This window comes from Chroicocephalus ridibundus, chromosome 3, assembly GCF_963924245.1.
Source record: "Chroicocephalus ridibundus chromosome 3, bChrRid1.1, whole genome shotgun sequence".
Taxonomy (NCBI): Eukaryota; Metazoa; Chordata; class Aves; order Charadriiformes; family Laridae; genus Chroicocephalus; species Chroicocephalus ridibundus.
Window position 1 is genome coordinate 24,113,603 of NC_086286.1, and position 21,975 is coordinate 24,135,577.

General features: G+C 41.2%; 1 protein-coding gene across 2 annotated transcripts in view; it reads right to left on the reverse strand.

Annotated features, from left to right (window-relative positions):
- Nucleotides 1-11,180: 11,180 nt before the first annotated feature.
- The window catches only part of TGFB2 (transforming growth factor beta 2), a 70,752-nt gene continuing 59,957 nt past the window's right edge, over nucleotides 11,181-21,975 (reverse strand). For both annotated transcript variants that reach the window (XM_063328428.1, XM_063328427.1), the window contains one exon: nucleotides 11,181-20,076. In XM_063328428.1, the coding sequence (XP_063184498.1) occupies nucleotides 19,918-20,076 (159 nt within the window). In that variant the 3' untranslated portion in view covers nucleotides 11,181-19,917. The remainder of the gene's footprint in view (nucleotides 20,077-21,975) is intronic.

The window sequence follows — 21,975 nt, forward strand, 5'->3', positions numbered from 1 at the left end:
TTCTGAAATTCCTTGCAGGCTGAGAGTGTGTGTGCTCTAGGGCCTCATCTGCACTAGAAGCAGTTTGCTGGTATACAAGGTGTCGGCTATGCGTATAAAAAATACAGTCTATTTCTGCCCCAAAACGACTGCAGAGACGAGCTTTACAAAACCTATTTGTACTCATAAACTTTTGTGTTTGTGCAGCAAATAATTCTCCAGGAAATTGTGTTGAGGTTTGACTGCAGCTGATAATTTAAAGTTAATCTAAATAATATTTGCTGATGAGAAAACATGAAAATATGCAAAGGAGTACTAACAGTCCATTACAGAAAGTTTTTAGAGCAGCAGCCCCAAATTATTATTGTTTGCTGGTAATGCCACGCATGCTTTGGTAGTGCAAGACTAAATATAATATTGGTGAGCATTGGTGGGCATTGGTGGGCATTATTCATTGCCACAGCTTGTCACTACCACAATATATGACACAAAAATCAAAACAATTCTGCACTATCATCCAAAAATCTCAGTACTTTCTTCACATACCAGCTACATCTCAGCTACATAGAATGCGCAAACCTCCCGGAGAAGAGCTGGGAGTGGTGGACAGCTGTGCTTGTCTTTTTTAAAATTCCAAGTTCGGGTTTTGGAGTTCATCTGAAGGAAAGACAGTAAGCAATCAAAGAAAAAGATGGGTAATTCTATAGCTGATTGTACTGGAATGTCTTGGAAAAAGAAACTTGTGGAATCACTGAAATGTCGTTTTAGTGCCAGTGCGAAAATTACATCCAGATTACTTTGCTTGAACATTTATGACACTAGAGAGCCAGGCAAAATTAATTGCAGTTTGTGCTATAACCTAAGAAATTAGTGAATGCACCTGCCTTGCATAAACAGCAGCGCTCCGCCTGCTAAGAAATTACGTCTTAAACAAACATATGCACAATTTACCGAGACTGTTTGTGTGTCAGGGAGATCTGCTCCACATGGCACAGGGAACTGAACTGCACAAGGTGGCTGCTGGTACTATCGCGTTTGAACTTTACAGTGGATGGCAGACAATCTAATGGGTAATTAAGCAAAGGGCTGTTCTACTACTCAGTTTTAATAAGGACCATATTCCAAAGGTTGAGAGTATGGAAAAATATTTAGATACGACTTGCTGAGAGAATTACAAGGAATCTCAGTGCACACATAAGGACGATGCTGAGTGGAAGAATAGCTGACCATTTCGTCTGAGTAAACTATTACATAACAGCTAAGCTATAATAAAACCCTGATTCCAAATCAAATAAGTCTCCCAGACTGCTTAAAATGAGTCACCAACAGCTTTATAAACATACAAAATACTTGACAAGGAAGTCTCTGATAATTTTTTAGTAATTATGTCTGTGAATTGTTCTCTGTTGACATCACTATTAGAAATGGTTTCCCATAAGTTTGCACTGCCTGTTAACATCTGCTCATTAATCACTGAGGCTTTGAATATTTCTTTCATTACAAATTTATTAGAGAGTTTACACGATCCCGGATCTGTTTGTTCAGAGACATGTTTAATTAGCACAGAAACAATAGCTGAAGACAATACAGTTTTATTTTGTATGGATTTTTATGGCTTCAAAAGCCTCTTAACAACACATGATTTCACAAGACAGTCACAGATGATGAAATATCTGTGCATTTCAGAAATTTGTAAGGAACAGAAAACCATTTTTCACGGGCTTCAAGGACACTTTCAAGCCTTGTCTGTGGTCTGAACAAAACAATAAAAGTTTTGCACTGAAGTACGATTTGGAAGCAAATGCAGAGCCAAAGCTAGGAGGTCATGCAGTGTTTTCTTAAAACAGTCCTAGGGGGCTGATACAGTGAACAGATAAAGTTGGCCTAAACATGAACATGAAAAAGGACAGCTATAATCAGGGCCTGAGGAAAGAAGCTCATCCCTGGGAATATGACTTTTGAGGAGAGAGGAGAGTCTAACAGTTACAATACAGCGTTATGGAGGCAGGAAGGTCCTAAGTTCAATGGCAGCTAAAGTATCACCACAGGCAGTTCATTTGACCTCTGTGGTACCTCAGTCAGCTAAGCTGTAAGACTGGCTTCCATGGAAATCCAGATGTTGCCTCTGAATTAAACTGTCCTGAGTAAATAAGTTACCAGAAGAACTGCATATCTGAAAAATGCTTTAGCCAGAGGTTACTAAAGGATATTACTAATGACAGACAAATGAGGAACATCAGAGCGCCATATTTGTAGATACTTCAGCTAGGGATGCTACATTTTTTAATGCTTGGAGGAAAATAAATAACGAGCTTCATTATACTTTTTAGGAAAAAAAAAAGCCACAGTGCAAAGACAGATGCTACTGTTAAATGAAAGTTAATATGCTTTCAGAAACAGCAAACCTGTAGTGGCCACTCTCAGTCGTTTTAATACGCTATAAAAGTGCAAATGAAATCCCACACAGTCTATCTTGCACGACACAGAGCTAGGGCCACTCATGGGTAATGGTTATGGAAAGAAAACATTTCAGACACCCAGTAAACTCTCATTCTGCACTACCTACGAAGGGGCAGATACTAGCCCACTCTCACAAAGGCAGAGAAAAGAAATCGGTGGAAAGAGCCCATGAGGAGCCAGATGGGAAACGATGGTGACTGTCCCAAGGCCCTGAACCCAGCCCAGCTTCATGCTGGGAGGGTTTATGTGCATCCTTCTAACAGGCAGGTGAGGTTGTGTGCAGATAACCCCACACAGTTTTGCATTTCATAGTCCACCTAGCATTTCAAGCCTAGAAACTATGGGATGGCAGCAGCTATCTTTTGTCTAGTCCTGCAGGAAAACACGAAGAAGTTTTCAAGCAAGCGGGAAATTGGAGCTGTGTTTTCCTTCCTTGTCTGTAAGCTGCTGGGTGGAACCAAACCCACATCACGGCACACTGGCTGCGCTGCTCTCCTCATTAGCATAATTAAGTAACAAGTTGAAATAGATTCCTAAATAAATAAAAGAAACACAAGCTACAGGACTGCAACCAAGGCTGCCCTAAGGAAACTTTCCTAATGGTAAGCTCTTTGTCCTCATGTGGATGCACTGGTTTCTGGGTCTGGTAAGGGTATGGGGAATGGGGCTGCCAGCCATTCGCTTCATCTGAAGAACAGTTTTGGAGGAAAGAGTGACAGCAGAGGGGAATAGATGATAGTAGCTGGATGCAAGGTACAAGGGACAGGTTGTAATAAGCTATTTTTGTTTCACCAGGGCCAAACTCCTTAGTACAATACTTCACAAGAATAACTCCTGTGACAGTCACATTTATGCACTATCCACAGCTGAGGACTATAAGTTGTAGCATGACGATATGTAGGACCTGCATCATGGACTAAACAACAGAAGGAAGAAATGCAGTCAATGGTGATCATAAGCCCAAAGACAATAGGCCAGTCTCTGGGTCTTATGATGATGTTTTTCTAGTGCTTGCTTAATCTTTATTATTTTTTTCCTGTAACTCCTTCCTTCAATAAGCAGAGTAGCAAGCGCTCCACCTGGGATAGGTTGTTATACTGGAGTGGGATGGACTTTGGTGTTTACACCTTTCTTCAAAACAAGCAGCTTTGGTTTGAAAATAGTGTCTAGAAATGAGCAGGGATTTTGCCATTTTTTTTATTATGTGCAAAATGCTAGGAATGTTTAAAAGTAACAGTAACCAAAGTAACAGGGAATAGGAAATAGGAGAGACATTTATCCCTTTAGAAACAGCTTTATTCCCCTTGCATTTCTACAGGAGCGTAGACGTTTTCTGTCTGCTTTGGCACCAAAACCAACTTTTTCAAACATCAGGAATTTTTCTGCCTTTTACAAGGGCTGCATATATTGGATGTGAGAGCAAGAAAATAGACTTCAGTTTTAGAACATTTTATTGCAGCTACCAGAAGGACAGTGTAACGAATGTGACATTCTCTTGAATGAGACAGGCTACTAAAGAAAATATATAATTTCACAGGACTCCAAAGTCTTTTTGCTTTTGCTTTGTAACTAGTTTCTGCTTTGTCAGATCCTCTCATCTAATGACATCAAAGCAGCTGAAAAATGTGGGCTAGGCTAAGATGAATGTATGTGTCACTTGTACTCCCCTGGTTGGGAGGTAAGTATGGTTCAGCATTAGAAAACAGGCATTTTTATTGCGAGAGTGATCCAGCAAAATCAGTCACAAGGGACCTGATCCAAAGTCCATTAACATCCATGAAAGATGGAAGTTTTTCCACTGATTTAATAGGCTTTTAATCAGACCTACTGCCTCTTCTACAATATCCATCTTTCAAAGAGAAGATTAGTACAAAGCAAAAGATGTACATGCTGCCATGAAGGTCATATTCACTGACTGGCTGTAGCATATGCTGTAGACAGAATTTCATGTACCTTGAATTGACATCAGGAGCAATTTAGAGTTAGAGAAGAGTATTGAATAACGGGCCTTTAAATACAGTAATTATAAAGTCTTTGAAACAAATACTAGTGCTGTGATTTGGGAAGCCTGAGGAATTTAATCAGCCATTCTTGATCTAATTGCCAGTGTGATTTTCACTCTATCAGATGTCAGTTGTAATCGGTTTTGAAAAGTTTGACATACGATAGGCTTCTGCGTTCTCCTCACTTAAATGCTTTATTTATTTTATCAGACAACTTTCTAAGCACAATAGGTAACCTGGTCTGAAAGGCCTGTGCCCTTTTTGCTAGGACACAGTCAATTAGGTGCTGAAATGACCAGAAGAAAGGCTCTGGAAAGCTATCACAGCTAATAAGAGCTGAGATTTTGATAGTTACAAAGGGACAGAAATCACTTTGTGTTAGCATCCAGTATTTTAATTTTAATTTTAATCTTTGTCTGAAATCTCACACTACAAGGACAGCTTCAGGAAAATGAAAGGAAATCCTTCCCAGAGTGGGATTCATTGCTACAGGAAGCACTAGAGTCAAATACTGTGTCTCGATTGCCACAGGACTGCAGTGGCACTACTACTAACAACAGTAATTTCAATTTACGGTCTCAGTCCTGCATAAATAGAGTCCTTGCAGGATCTGGGCTTAGATCTGCAGGTTTGCCCAGGCAGGAGTCTGTGTTTAGAATTATCTGTTCAGACAAGGGAAAGAGAGAAGGAAGGCTGAGCTGGCACAAGTGTTGTGGGAGGCTCCAGCAAAAGTTAATGCACCCTCTGCATCAAAATACCAAGGGGTTTTGCTACCTCACTCAGGTAAAAACTCTCTTTTTTCACATGTGGAAATTGCAAGCATAATTGCCATTCAGGGGTAATGCATCTCAGGGTCTTCTCTCTCTCCTAAATTCAGCATGATGCAGGGACTTTGGAAAGGGCAGTAAACTGGTCCCATTGCTTGGGACTGGTCATGCGTCTGCACCTCTTCCTATACAGCAGAAAATGGGCAAGCGCTTTCTGTCAACGGAGCAGTGCAGAGTGGAGAACGTAAGGAGGCTGTAAAGAAATGTGATGCAACATGACCTGGGCCTGATTCAGAGCTCAGCAGAGCCAATGGAAAGACTCATAATGAGCCTTGGATCCCACTCCGGAGGGATTGTAACCGTGCTCTGCGGGGAGCCCAGGACCCACCTTTGCCGGCTGCACAGCGTGCCCTTGTCTTCAGGCCAGGCGCAGCTGAACTGTGCAGAAACGTTGTTTGTTATTGTTATTGTTATTGTTATTATTGAAAGAAGTATTTTCACAGCAGTGAAGGTCAGCTACGAATGATGACTCACTTGCACCACAGATCTACACAAATAGCATGTGCTAAGATTACCATCTGGTATAACAATCTACATCACAAGACTCCACATTTCCTGTTACCCAGGGTAAGTAAATTTCAAGCATGAGGGAAAATTTTAGCAAGTTTCCCCAAGTACCTTCGCAGAAAGAATAATGTGGCTTACACAGAGGGGGGAAGAGAAACGGAAATTATGAGGTAAACGCTATTCCCCTCCCTCCTGCCCCCTCATCTCCCAAGAAGAAAAACATATTAAGTTTGCAGTTCTCATTTCTATCGTATTTAAAAAGTCAAATCTATGTAATGAATACCTGCCTGGAGGGAGTCCAGCGGGATGCTGACAGCCAGGCTTTCTGGACACTGTGTGAAGTGGAGGGTGTACGTTTCACTCGCTCCCTCTCTCTCTCTCTCTCTCCCTCCCTTTCTCCGTCTCTTTATTTTAGTTATTACTTATTTAACATCAGGACAGTGCCATGTGTGCTGCCACCATGAAGGGCATCGGATGCCGGCAGCACTGACGGTGTTCCTCTCCACAGCCTGTGGGGCTGAGCCCTGTGGCAGGAGCGCAGCTGGGCCACGCCACCCCCAAAATGGAGGAAGGCCCTGCCGCAGCCTGGCAGCAGGGGACGTGCAGGCAGACAGCCCATCTCTCTGGGGACGCTAGATGGGCAGCTTCCCAAGCAGGGCACAGATGAAAACACACAGATGGTGCAAGCATGTATTTCCATGGATGCCAGCGGCCTGGCTGTGGCAGCAGCGGAGGGTCTTGTCCCAGCCAGAATGGCAGCTGCTAGTGTTGTACCCACCCAAGCAAGCAAGAGGGGAAGAGGCTTTCTGTGACAGTGCTTGGCTTACGCCCAGCCTGATAGTGCCTGATAAAGTTTCCCAGTGCCACTGAGCATTGCTTTTCCATCTCCCTCCATCCCATCTGCCCTTCCCATCCTGCCCACGTGAGAGAAGACCACTTCCCTGCTGGAAGCCCAGCACGGGGCTAAAGCCACCTCCCAGGGTGAAGCTTCAATCCTGCAGCCTTTGCGGGTTGCTGAACACCACAGGTCCAACCAACCATCCGGTCCCTCTCCTCCCTGGTCCCAGTCACCTCCCACAAGCCAGCTACTGGCCAGCCAGCCAAGGGACAGGGGCCAGGTCCTCCTCCAAAGAGGCTCCCAAAACACACGCTCTGGGATTTGGCAGGAGCTGAAAGAAAGACCTGAGCCTGGGGAGGAGAAATAGATAAGTCTTTTCCAGACAAAACAGAGGTGAATAAAATAAATAAATAGATAAATAAAGCCGGGCAAGCTACTGGATGCCAGAGGCACTGCGCATGAGTGAGGTGACTGGGAATCCCCTTTGGGATGCTGGCAAATGTTTCTTTGACCTCAGGGAGTTAATGATGTCTTTCACCGTGACTCAGTGCTGTTCAGCATCAGCTGCAGAGAAACAGACCTCTGCAAGGACAAGAGAGATTTCTTCTCTTGCTCACATTTGAGGCAAAACCTATCACTTGGGAGAAGGCTTCTTTCTTTCTGTTCATTTGTTTGCGTGGTAAGGGCTGCAGCCTGTGCTGTGGTGGGAACAGAAGGAGACAGAAGGGAAAGAAACACAGAAATAAAATACAGAAGCAGACGTGCCCTTCTTTCCCAGCCCTGGGCACCCCTCCTGCCTGCCCTGCCTGCCCTGGCACACCCTTTACAAATTTCCCATCCAAAACTCTCCTTTCCATGACTCACGCATGTTTTAAGCCATCTCAGGGTCAGTGCCGATGCCCAGTTACAAGTAGATTTTCATCCAGGATAAACTGGTGCAGCTCTGTCAAACAAGCCTGAGATCAATATCATCTGGGGAGAAAAACCTTCAAAGTAAAGAACTTTCTCTTGGTTTCCACCACAGCTTTAGCTGTCTGTCTTGCAAGTGAAAAGGAAAAGATTAGATTAGTGAAAGGGAAAAGATCAGATCTTCATCTATGCTCTGTGTAGGTCTAGGACTACTGTCATTGCTTGCAAAGTAACTGCTGATTTCTGAATTAAAAAAAACAATAAGTAATGCAAAGATCACAAGTTGAAACTGCACAGCCTCCTTGCTCACCATTTTAATCCACGGCATCAACATAACTCTAACAAAACTGGGATCTACCTATAATGTAAACCGGCAGACTTTTCTGACTTTTTGTGAAAACTGCTGCCAAGTGGTGCCAAAAGAAGAGACCTCCCATTCTGCACTAGCTGTTCGGCCCAAATAGCCTGCAAATGCAGGGGATGCAGCTCAAAGCAAGAAAGAAATCAGCCAGCGAACTTGAGAAAAGACTCAATTGCTATACATTGGATTAAGAATAGCCACGTTTTTTTCCACCCCGTGATCTAAGGAACCTTTAGAGAAACTTCAAAGAATGAAATGCAAGAACATGTAATTTGCATGAGCCAGCAATATACACAATTCACAGTAGTGTTCCCTGTGACATGCAACACTTATTGAATATATAAGCTAGTAACACCTGAAGTCAGGCCAACAACAGTTTTGTTTCTCATTCTAATTTATCAAGACCTGGTTCAGACTTGCACTGGTGTAAATCAGACCTCCCTTGAAAGCACTGTAGTGAACTAATGCAGCAAACGGAGATCTGATGTGAAGGCTCGGTGTGCATCAGGACCATTTGAGATGTGATACAGTCATGTGTAACTTTATGTCTTAATGAACTAAAGCAAAAGCTCCCTGCCACCCAATTAGTTTGATATAATTTCCTTAAATGATGATGCACTGGACACAACAGATAGGAAAAATTTCAAAGCAGGGCAACTGTAGGGATGTTACACTTGCCTTGAGGCTGAAAATCGGGGACAGGGGGGATGCATTTTTAATGGTGTTTTATTAGTTTGTAAAAACATTGCCTAAACCCATCTCTGAAACCTCAAAAGTATCAAAAGTAGATTTCATTAGCAACCCTGCAAGAATAAAACTATGACTTCAGCACTTCTGAGTTATTCTTAACATAGGAGCCATTTTCTGGAGAATCCAAACCTTTGATCAACTTTATGAGAAATACCTGTGACAGAAAGAGAACATTTAATGAGCCAGAGATGTCAATTACGTACTTTCAAGCAATTTTATACCCTATATAATGCATATAAACCAATAGAGTTTAAAGGCTATTTTATCATTCTATAAATGTCCTAAACTATCTTTTTTAATATTTCAACTTTTTTTCATTCATTTCAAAGCATGAAAGATAAACCCTCTTCGCATGTTCATGGTCTTTCATGGCATAAGGCAAAACAAACTGGAAACAAACCAGCAGAACTACACAGAGACTGTAAATTTCTAACAAATGAAACACTTCTGTATTTTTTATTTCAATTGAAATTTGTTCAGATGGATAAGCAACTGATGTTGGGTTTGTGCTTTTTATGATTTGCTGGTTTTTTTATATTCTTCTTTTTTGACCATTGTGCTTCAAGACCTGACCCTGCATCACCAATATTAAGGAGAAACTTACCACTGACTTTGGAAAAAACACATTAATTGGTCAACATCTTTGAAAGACGATTTTAGACATCTTGATTGCTGGTGTTTATTTGTACATGCCTTACAGTGTCTTGGTTTTTAGAAAATGCTGAATTCCAGTCTTTTGTACTACACAACTATTATGTGACTCAAAGACAGACATCCCAAATATCTATTTATTTTGGTAAATCTTGCTTTTAAGTCCTGAAGTTTTGCAAAGCTGTCCATCAGCATGCTAAGAACCCCTGACCACCAGCATTATAAAAAGCGATAAAGTAATTCTATTTTAGCCATTCAAAGCTCATGTAGACCAAATTCTACTTTTTATCATTATCAGTACACTTTGACTGAGAAACAACAGGATGTTTCCCTTATGCAACTAGGCAAATGTCCTGGAGAGAGAAAATGCTAAAAATTCCAAATTAACTTATGTACTCAACCAGCAGACAGGCTAAACCCAGCCGCTTTAAAAGTGCTTTCATTCCTTCATAGTCTCTGGGCCTATCTGTAATACGTTATGCTTCCATTTTGTGAGGTTTCTTGCAAAACATATTAGCCTCAGTAAGAAATCTTCAATTCCCACGGAGAATTACATTTCAAAATGATGCTCTGTGCTAGTAAGTAATATTTTTCCTGGGCTTCCACATATGGCAATATTTATCTTCAAAGTTTTCCTCTTTGGCTCATAGGCTGGTTTGTAAACCAGATGGTCTTGTGTGGCCTAATTGTAAGATGATTTGTTGTGTGATTCAGTAGCATTGTTTATTTGTACAGTGGTTTGATGGAATTTGTAAACTGCATAATACTGTTTTACTGTGTTTTCTTTTATGAAAGAGCCACATCTTGCTCTGGCATTTGTGGCGGTGATTATAATTAAATGTAGTTCTCAAGATACTTTGATCTCTGTCTGCTTGCTGCATTAAACTAGTAACATAACAACACAGTCTTTCTCATTTAAGCAAGGAACCAGTGCTAGATTTGAAGGCTGAGTGAATGCACCAAATTTTATCTTAAAAAACCAGAAATACAATAATCAAACAAATAAGATGTTAATTGAATGGTGGAAATTTGATTGCTTTTCAGCAGTGTCAACTTTATGATTTACTTGGACCTAAAGTTTTTGTCCCCCTTTTAACAAGCCTCTTTCATATGGTTTCTGCGGAGATGTTTTCTTTTCTTTCTTGAGACAAGAATAGTTTTGCCCTACTTGATCACTGCATATGGTTACTTGTATTCCTATAAGTATTCCTTAGCTGTGAATATATTTAGGCTGCCAAGTCTATAAAAAGATCTAAGAGCTTTCTGTACTTCCCATTCTGTTTCAATCATGAAAGGTGCCTTCAGCAAGCTGTTTGGTTTCTGGTGGGCAGACTTGTGGAATGGTGACTGTGACTGTGAACCCAAAAAATACTTTGGAGAACAGGGCTCCAAGCTTAGGAGATCTGGAGGCTTCTTTCACTTTGAGGACACCAGCTTCAAGTCAACCCATTTAACTCAAAGTCAGATGCATGTGTGCTAGCTATCGATCGTCTATATGGCAAACTGATGGACACAGATCAATGCCATACTCTTTTTGCAAGACATGTCCACATCAGATAGAAGAAAATCAATACCATGAGTTCATGGCATTGATACAGCCAAACCTCAGAAGTCAAGCTGCAGGAGGAAGAGATACAAGAATCAGATTTGTCCTTTAGCCTCTGGAAGCAGTTCCCTTAAAGTAAATCAAAAATTTTTGGTATGAATCAGAAATTATTTTAGTACAAAGATGCTGAGTATGCAACCTCTAGCAAGTAATTTACAACAGATTTGGAATAAAGCAGAAGAATCACAATCTTCTAAACAAATACTATAATTATTCCGTCAGGAAACATGGGTGCAATCATGAATCACACAGAAGGAGTCTGATTGACCTTTAATTTTTATTTGGACATTTGCTACTTTTCATCCCTTTATACAGACACATTTTATGGCAGATTACTCTTGAAAAGATTTCAAAGGAATAGATCAACATTCAGAGACAGACGCATACCAGTAAGTAACCCAAGTTCATGATGAAGCTGAAACTAGACTGTGATGAACTACTCCCACACAATGCCTGGCCAGCCTAGAGATGCGTCATCGTTTTTTTCGTGCTTGACAGAGATAGTCACTGCTCTTGCACTTCCCTAAGCAGGCCTTTGTTTGGTATAAAACCTTCTCATTCTGCCTATTCAACTCTGGAGATGCAGCTTACAGTTCTTGTTCTTTGGGGTCATTTTTTGCTGGATGCGTTGGATGAGATAAAAATGACAGCAACACCTTGTAAAATATACCAATGTAAGTGATCAATTTCCTTTTTCAGAAAATTGTCATATTCTTCATTTTTCTAAATTTCAAATATAAACACAGATCTTTAATATAGATGCTGTAATGTAGGCTACTGTGGTAATCGATGTTCAAACACTTTACAAACACACATGCCTTGTGTGAAGCCACCAGTAAAACGGCAAACTGAGCCTGACCATTCTTAGCCAAATGACTTTAAAGCCTGGTTTGTTCCTTCTTGAAATAGTTGTGCTGGAGTAAAACTAAAGTAAGAGATCTGGGAATAAGACCAGTCAGTTCAACTGAGTTGCCTCCAAAAGTCATTTCCTGCATCCAGCAACACAAGTTACAAAAACAACCTGCTATGGCTGGAGTAATCCAGAAGTGAAACAGTCTGAAATTTCCTTTTTTCCTCCCGGGAGCCATACAGTAAGACTGCTAAGAATACAACTACTGAAGCTGTCCAGAAAGTGCAAAGATACTTAGCAAATAGAGGGAGAGACTTATGAATCCAGAAAAAAAACTATAAAAACATTGCAGTCCCATGCAAATCTTAAAGAGGTCTTTAAATTTATACGCATTATGTTAATCTCTGCATCCACAGAAATGGACCAAGTGTGAATTGGTTCTTTCCATTCTTGCTATGTGAATTCTTGCTTGCAGCTGGGTAGACAGGGTTTTCGTATCTGCAGTCCATGACACATATTCTTGCATCTACGTATTCATCAGCTCCTGAGGGCAGATTTCCCCTGGCGTGAGTGAGAGTCACTGATTCCTCCTACACTGTTTACAAGGGGGAAGGAGGTCTAACCAGTAAGATAGTTGTTTGAATGAGTCCCTGAGGGTCTTGTGGGGACCAAGACACAGTAGTTTTGCATTATTTACATGAATGGCCCACTGCTGAGAGTGCATTTGAAGTCTTGCTTTGTGTCCGGTCTGCAGAGCACCTGGTGTGTTACAGCACTGCTTTAAGGGACCTGGCACTAGAGAAGCGCGGGGGTTTAACGCTTGAGATCTCTTCCTCGGTCCTTGGGATACTCGCTGAGATTTCAGCCTCCTGATAGACACCATCTGTTACCACAAAGCAGCGGAGGAACTTCTAATGCTAAAATAAGAGATAGAGGCCAGGAGAGCAGCTGGGGCTGCTTAGCTACAGGAAAAGTTAATTAAGGTCGTGTTAACAGCTCATTTAAATTATATCTCCTGACTGATAATGATCTCAAAATGTATCAGTGACGTTCAGTTATTCCTAGGTAAATTCCTACCTCCCTAAAGACGCACCTATTTCAAGACAAAGGATGAGAAATGGGAACAGCCCTTTGTGCTATGGAAGCACCGCCAAATCCAAAGCAAAAAGTACAACAAAAACCAGTCCAGTTTTCCTGTGGCTTTATGTAGGGCCGATACTTTATGCTGACATAAACCTTCTGTTGTGTTCATCTTTCCTGCACCGCTTTCTGTGACCCAACTTTGTGTACATCAGTTGGCTGTGTTTGACACTCCAGATCTGCAGCGATTCACCTCCTGTGTTATCCATCATAGCTGGATAACTATGTGAAAAAAATGAAGTCAGCTCATATTCTTATTTACAGTCTTTTGGCTTTTTTGTAACTGTTTCATAGACGAAGCAGAGGAAACAATGTATTTCAGAGCACCTCCAAAACCAGCTTTCCCTCCCAAATGTTCACACATTGATCCAGACCACCTCTTTGAGAGCAGGTTACACGCTGCAGAGGAATGCATAACTTGCCCATGAACTGCTGCATATTTTGTCCTTTGTATTTACATTTTTTCAAAGGAAAAAAAAAAACAACAGGTTTTTCTGGATAAAGATATTTTCTGCTTTTGATGGATGAAATTAGTCTGCATGTCCTTGGAGAATTCCAACTAGTTTACACTAGGAACTGGAATGAAGCCATCAATTAATTTCACATGAGTTCCATCAGACGGCAAAAAACCGATCACATAATCCCATAATGCTGGTGTTTTAATCACTGAAGACAAGGTGACCTAAGGTGTGCTGTCCCACTACCAGTTCTCTAGGAACCACCTTGATGTGTAGGGACACTTTGACTGTCTCTGATTGCCATTACTGTGAATAGCAATTAGATTCATACATCTTTGTGCTTGAGAAAAAAACCCAACACAACTGTTCTGTGAGATTTGCATCTGGCATGCTGAGAGCTATTCAAGTGCAAGGCCTTCTGACATCTTAAGCTAAAAGCCTTACACACCCCAGCAGTGAATTTGGTGATTAAAGTTTGGTTACAAACCAGGTGCAGGGATCGGACCCAACTGAATTTTGTAAAAGTGGTTCAGGTTTGAACACAACATCAGAACCGCAAACACCAGATTCTCGACTTTGGTTAAATGTGGACTCACATGTTAACACTTTGGTTTGATCCATCTCTAATTATTTGGATGAAATTGTATGTAAAAACTGCTTTCTGAGCCTAGAAGCACGCTCTACTGAAAAAAAAGAGACTCGGGTCCCATTTGATGTTTGTATCTTCCTTGTTCCCTTTCTTGTGGCAAACGTTTTTGGTATCAGTTCTGCAGATCTTTTCACTGGGACCTGCCTACAGTACGTACAAACAGTGCCGAGACTCAGAGATCAGTGACCACTGACCCTTCCTCCATTCCTGCCATCATCTTGGTTTGGCACTAAAACACCCCATTCAAAGGAAGAATTTGTTTCTTGGACCACCATGTGTTTTAAGAAAGGTTTATACCCCAGGAGTTCTGTATTAGATTCCAGCAGGTTACTTCATTAAATGAGCATATCAAATTTGATTGGAAGTTCTCATCAGCTTTCTGTTCCATTTAATTTTATTTTTATACAGATGAAGAAATTACTGTTACACCCATACCCACTGACAAGCCAACTACATTACTTCACATCTACTTTATAACCACATATAATTACATAACCTCTCGGTTTATTTTCTTCCAGAACTCATGGCTCCTCATAGAATCTGTTCTGTCTGATCTAAGAGGCAGATTTTGGCCTAAAAAATGGTTTTCAAGACATTTACATGGTTTGGGTTTTTTCCTATATTAAATATTCTACATTTATTAACCACAATTTCATTGAAGCAGAGCAGCAAGGGCTTTGCTGATACAGTCTGGAGAGGCTGTGTTAGTGAAAGGAAAAGACAAGCCCAGCATCAAAATATTCTGCATAAATGCTATAAAATCTCTTTTAGCACACCATGTTACCTCCACTTTGTTCCTCTTTAGTTATAGGCACTACAGCCACTTTCCCATCAAAAATGTCCAATCAACATTACTCCTCAAACCTTCCTGTTCTTCATTGATTTCAGAAATGCAGCAGACAGAATTGCAAAGTGTTCGTACCTCACTGTGTGAGGGCTACCTTGGATAAGAATGGGGCTGGCAGCTGACACTCACGTCAAAGCACATAGCTGGCTAACTGAAAATAGTCAGAATGAAAATTAGTATGGGCAGTTTTTGCAGGACCATAGTTTTATGCTGGTATAAACTCACTGAAAACAATTAAGGCAGATTGCTGTACGGCTGGAGCGTAACTGTGGTGAAATGGCTCCTAAAATTGTTTTTAATGCTCATCTGAAGTTGCATTCTTAAACACATATTCACAGACCACAGGGTTCATTTGTTACAATTTATCACAACCACACCAAACAATCTGGCATAAACATATTCTTTCATTCATGCCAAGAAACGCTATGCACCCCTTAGATCCCAGAGAAGGCACCAGGAAGAGCAGATGTTCACCCCTTCTCATCATCAGTCCCTGATCTGGAAGGATTTTCATATATGGTTTTATCAACTTCAAAAATGATTCAATCCTGCAGCCCTTCCTCCCACCAGTTTTATTTATTTAAGTGCCTAGAGCTGCAGAAGGTCTGATAAAGAAAAGCTGCAATACCAGGCTCCTTAATTCTTATTTGCTTACATAATGCAATTGCATATAGGAGAGAGACTTAAAACAAACTAGGGAATTCTATTTTCCGTCAAAAAAAACCCCACTTCCATGTGGCTACGTGGCTGCTGCTGGCAAACTGAAATAGCTGAGGCAATTGAGCATCAGAGTTTCTCGCACTCTTTTAGCCAGTGACTGAAGTAGTGGTTGGGTTGGACCACGACTGTTTGTAGCTTCATGGGGGTGGGCAGGGCTCTGCAGGGTCTCCAGCCCAACCTCCTGCTCATAGCAGGTGCACTGGGAGCAGGCTGCCTGGAGACTTGCCCAGCTGGTTTTCAGCATCTCCAGGGATGGAGATGTCATGCCTTCTCTGGGCAACCCGTTCCAGGGTTTGGCCTCCACTGTAAAAATATTTTCTTTCACAAAGCCAGAATTTGCCATGTTCCAATGTGTGTCTGTTGCCTCTCCTCCAATACCCCATCTCATCCCATTTGTAGACTATTTTGTACAACATAAAAATCAGCAGTTTCACTGGCCTCTACTTAAGGACGCAATGGGGTGGGACCATTCAGTGTATGGGCATCATGAAACAGATCACCTTCTAACCTCCCTCAGCACTACAGAAATAAGGAAGAATCTACTTTGAGATCCTCTACCAGAGAGGAAAGCCCCCAAAACTGGTGCCTGCAGTAATGGTTCTGGTGAGGTATCAGACACAGCGAGGCCATGGGGTAATACCACCCCTGCCCAGGGCAGCACCTGTCTTATACACACACGGGACAGTGCTGCTGCTCACAGCAGTCCACCAGAAGCCACTTCTTGCCTATAGACCAAGACATCTACTGCAGTGGCTGAGGGGAAAGCAATCCTCAGAACAGACGTGATTCATGCTCACCCTGGATGTCTGTTCTTCACCTCAGCCTCTGCTGGACCACATCAAGGTGACACACGCTAAAATCAAACACCTAATCAGGCTTTGCAGAGATTAAGCTGAGCCAGAGCTGAGGAATCGCCTAGGCCAGAAGAACGCTGCCATACGAAAGCAACACCAGCATATAATTGAAATAATTTATTTACCACTAGAGCACCACAAAAAAAGACATACAATGTGTTAAAATACAGAGTAATCAATCACCGAAGTACAACACAGCTGTCCTCTAAGTTCCTTTTTTTTTCCTCCTTTAAACCATGCCAACCATACAATAGTATTGATGCTAAACACATAAAAAATGCTGTCCTACCCCACCCAGCTAAGTGCTAAGATTTCCCCTCAGCCCCAGTCAGCCCCTTGGGTCTGATCTTTCAACATGTTGTATATTTCCCACCAGTTCTCAGGGACTTTGCTCCAACAGTGGCAATTACCTCGTTGTGATAAGGCCTCTGACACAAAGTCCTTGAGCTGTTGCAGACCCATCTAAACATCATTCGAGGGGGATTTACATCAGACCTGAGCAGTGCTTAGGACTCACATTACCCCACTTTGTAGAGGGGAATTTCACCCATGAGTTCTGCACACTGTAGAATCAGGCCCAACATCCTTGGTAACTAAAGGGAAATACATGCCTATTGGAAAAAAAAAATACATAGGAGCTTTATAGGAGAGTATTTCAAATACTATCAGTGCATTTTGAGGAAAAAAAAACGTAAAGAAAAAAAAAAGTATTCAATCTTGGGGTAATGACTTACAGAAATAAGGTTTTATACTTAAATTTAGAGAAAAAGTCCAAACCCAAACCGAAATTTTCAGCTGCGTCCAGCGCATAGTGAGTATAGTTGGACAACTATGCTATCTCCTATTCCACTTTTTCAAAGCTTCAAAACTGGTTTTGAGCTGCATTCCCATGGCAGAGAATTGCAAAAATGTTTTTAAGGTTTTTAAAATGTGTTCATCCTTGTCTCCTTTCCTGTCCAACAAAAATACAGTTCTCATACTGGACCTGATAAAACTAACTTTGCTGCCGTATACAACAAAATCCAGAGTATTTACTACCCTAAGGAGTTTCACTGAGTTCAGTGCATCTTCTCACTGGAGTAAGTCTGGCTCAAGCAAGTGTTAGCAGGACAGATTTTTCACTTGTTCATCTCAACTCACTAAATAAATCAGAAGTCTAACATACCTCCTCCTCTGCGCTGAGTCAACGGGTGGGATTAGATCATCTGTGGGGCTACGTTTCCATCTAAGCAATAAGCACAGGCTCTACCGAAGTCCCGAGGAGCTGTGTGTGCAAGCCGCTGAGGTACTTCAGCTTTGCACCAGTGTTCTGCTGAAGCCAAAGAAATTGCACTTCTTAAAACTGGAGCTGACAACATCAAGCTCAGGAGTGTCCTCCCGACACCGCTCGGTTCAATGACAGAAAACGTCCTTCTCATCCAAGTAGTATGTTTCTAATGCAGTTTTCCAGCTTTGCCTTGCAAAACCATTCATCATGTGAAATGAACTGAATGCACTGCTTTCATGTTTTTTTGCTAATTTAAGTCGGGGCTTTTTCTAAAGAGTATGATGTGGGTTTTTTTTTTTTTTTTTTACTCCCTCTACAATATTTAAACATGTGTAATAACAACAAAATCCTAGGAACTCCATGTTCCTTTTTCCTTTTCTTTTTTTACAAGGAGCTTTAATGTGAACCCGATTGAAAAAAACCAAACTGGCAAACTCACAAAAATCAAGGGTGTGATCCTGCTAATCTTTACACACACATCAATAGCCTGAAGGGGCCTGCTGTGCCGCTGCAGAAGATAAAGGCAAACCTCTGTTACCTGCAGCAGGAGCAGGCTCGGTCCCATGGACTAACTGCGAGGGCAAGTCCCGGCTTGCATGCGATGCTGCCGCACAGCCTCTGGCCACAAAGGCATCCCGCTCACGCCCCACTCGGGGCATTGTCGTGGCAGACGCTTCCTACCAGCCTTCTGCACAGTGGTGAATGTCATTCTCTGCAAGGGTTTGCCTTGCCTCAGCCAGGCTGGGACACCTCTTCTTGCAACGCCTCGCTCCCTGCCCATCTGTTTGAATGTCTATATCCAAAAGGAAATAAAAAGGTCTAGTAATCCGAACCGCATTGCGATTCAAGTGTTACAAACAGGGACAGCCAAGGAGGAAGGGGAGGAGGCGGGGAGAGATCGCTCTAATCCATCCTTTTTATAAAACAGAAAAACAAATGGAGTCAGGTAGCTTATGTCATAATGATGAAAAATATACAAAGCACATGTATAGCAATTATTATCAAACATGTATTTGTAGTGCAAGTCAAAATATAGGGACTCTACTCATACTGGCCAGCTAGAGGGAAACACATGATTCTGAGTGATCAAAAAGAGCCCCAAATTCAAATTCAAACTCATGAGAGCTGACACTATTACAGAGTACAAAAATATGGTGAAAATTTACACATTACACATAAAGTACTTAATTTTTTAATAGTTTACAAATAGAGATCTACAGATATGTTTCCAATTAAGCTGGCTTTTACTACCCACCTATGGTAATACTCTAGGTATGGTTACATATACCAAAAGAACAAAAAAATCCCATAGCATAGCTATACAGCAATGTATTAAGGTCTGAAGATTAGACCAGTACATGTTAAATATTTCACTGGTTTACTAAACTGACATTTTAAATCATTTACAGTAAAAAAAAAATCTTATAGACTTGTCTTTGAGACTGAAACAGAGTGTCCTTTATTAGTAAATTATTCAGTATTTAAAACAAGGGTTTGAGACCTTACAAGAAGCCTCTCTAGGCAGCTGGCATGAAAAATAAGGTATTTTAAAGGCAGAGTTTCTCAATAATGTAATAACTGATTTCTATTTTAATTGAACTAAACTAAACATTACTTTTCTGATTCTTTTGAGCTTGTGTTCCTTTAGGCTTTATACATATTTCTGGCAGCTTATTTGGTCTCCACTTTGTCCACATTTGCTGGTTTTCTTTTTTCCGATGGCGATACGGAAATGTTCATTTGATAGTTTTTACACACAAATAAATAATGCACTGTTAACTCTACAACTAAGAGGAATGGGTAGGATGCCTATTGCGTAACAATACAGAGAGATCAAGTAAGGCACGGGACAGATACAGCAACTCCACTTCATGGGATTTTCCTGTTTTTTTCCTTTCACATAGTAACACTAACAAATTTCTTCCAGTGTTTATTTTTTAAAAGGTTTTTTTTTTCTTTAACTTTGCTTCTTGTCTATCTCACACTATGTGTAGGTGAAATGTAGGATAAAGGCCTTCAATGTTTTGCTTCAGATGCCAGTTTAAAAAACAAAACAAAACAAACTTTCAAACAGTTCAGACTAGTACCGCTTTTTTTTCTTCTTTTTTTTCTTTTAACACTGATGAACCTGGGGTTTCATTTTTCTTTCTTTCCTTCTCGCTCTTTCTTTTTTTCCTTGTGGTTTTTTTTTTTTTTTTTTTTTTTTAATACACACATGTCATGCTGTTTCAGGGGTATCCTTTAGCTGCACTTGCAAGACTTTACGATCATGTTGGACAGCTGTTCAATTTTGGGTGTTTTACCAATGTAGTAGAGGATGGTGAGGGGTTCCAAATCCTGGGACACGCAGCACGGAGAGGCAGAAGCTTCTGGATTTATGGTGTTATACAAGCTGAGTACCTAGAAGGGGAAAGGAAAAAAGACAGATTAGGACAGCTACCTCTGCCTTCCTGCCACTGCAGAGCAAATTCCTTTCTGCACCGCTTCCTCCCACAGTGCCTGAGAGAAAACCCACTGAAAGCAGTATGAAGATTCCTGGATTCTACTATTTTTTATGCTTCTCCAGTTCAATCTGGTGTCACAATCTGCCTGAGTTTCCTGAGGTATTAGCTATGAAGTCTTAAACCCCAAAACAGGTACAGGCCTGGAGCGCACCTTGAAAGCGTAGCCCTCTGAATCAACATGCATGCTGTATTGATACGGAAAGAAGAAACTTAAAGGTTTTTATCCGTGTCTTCAGATTGACATTTGCTATTACAGGATTTTGGCTTTACAAGTACACCAAAGGGAGAAGAGAGCCCTTCAGAGCATAAGCTTTTCCTCTGCTCTTCCTCTCTGGCTACGTTTTACTACATCCATTAATGCCACCCTGCAAGCACCAGGACAAGAGCTGCAGTTACTCCTGTTGAGAATCAGCTGTGGAGAAGTTAGCAGCGCTGGTGCTTTATGTCACGTTGGATTCATATGCATGGTTCTCTGCAAGGGAAGTATGTAGGGTTACCCGCTGATGATGCATAGGTATTTCTGAGGATGCCATTAATGCGTTAGCCAAACACCAAGTGACCTTTTCCTAGAACTTCAACACAACATTTACAGCTTAGAGAGACAGAAGATCTGTTCAGGACAGCAACACTAACTACTTTATTAAGCAACTTCTGACTCCTTGGGCAACTATCCAAACCACATATTTGTGACCATGACAGTTATTCTTCCTCTTTCCTTTAAAAACAAGTGCTGCTCCAAACTGTGTACACTAGTACTCCACACCAGCAAGGAAACATACTTACCTTATTTATACCTCTGCCTGCTGACACTGCTAATAATGCAATGCCACAGCCAGTGACAGCTACAAAGGATATCTATACCTGGGTCTGTCAGTTCAGGAAGAACTTGCTATTGTGGCTTTACAGACCAAAGGGAAAGCAAGCTACCCCTTGGACACAAAGAGTTCTTCCTGCTGGCTGACGCTGATCTGATATTTTAAGGGAAGCTTGAAAAAGGGGAGCCATCATTCTTAGAATGGACCTGAGGGTAAAATTCTTACTTTATGATAACTGTAATGCAAATGTCTGCCTCTTGCATTTACTGTCTAGACATCTTTATTGACAGCTGAGAGAAATAAGCACTTCACAGCAGAATACTACTCATCCTAAGGCAGTTGGCTAAAGTAGCACATTTCATCCCTAAAACAAAAAGTCCCATCTCAGATGACTATCAGTTCTTTGGCATCCCAGACATAAGGTTCCTCCTTCACGTATAAATTTTCAAAGTACAAGAACGGATACATCTTTTGAAGTAAAAGAAGCACATGTATCAGTACATTTTCATGAAATTCAACAAGGCAGCGTATCAGTAACAAAGAAAAATTAAAAATGGCAGGTTATAAAAGTAGGTGATAATCAGGTGGTACGACTCATCCATTTTGTTACGCTGAAAGTGCTTCCCTCAGTGCCTTTGCTGACCAAACTTACTGTGCCATCTTCCACTCATGCTCTATAATGAGCGGTCCCTTCCTAGGCAGCCTCCAAAGCTACACCAAGCTCATACTCACAAAGAGCATTTAATCCATCCCTATGTTATATCGATGAACACATTAAAAAAAATAATCTCTGGGCCAATACATTCCTCCTGCTTCAACACTAGCTTGAGGCCATGTGTGAGTCCCTCTATAGGGCCACATTTCATCATCCTTATTTACTGAGATAATAAATACAAGCTTTGGGCATTGGTGCTGATGTTAGTCCTAGAAACGTATTTCAACCTGTAATTATAAAACAGAAGCTGATAATTAGCAAAATC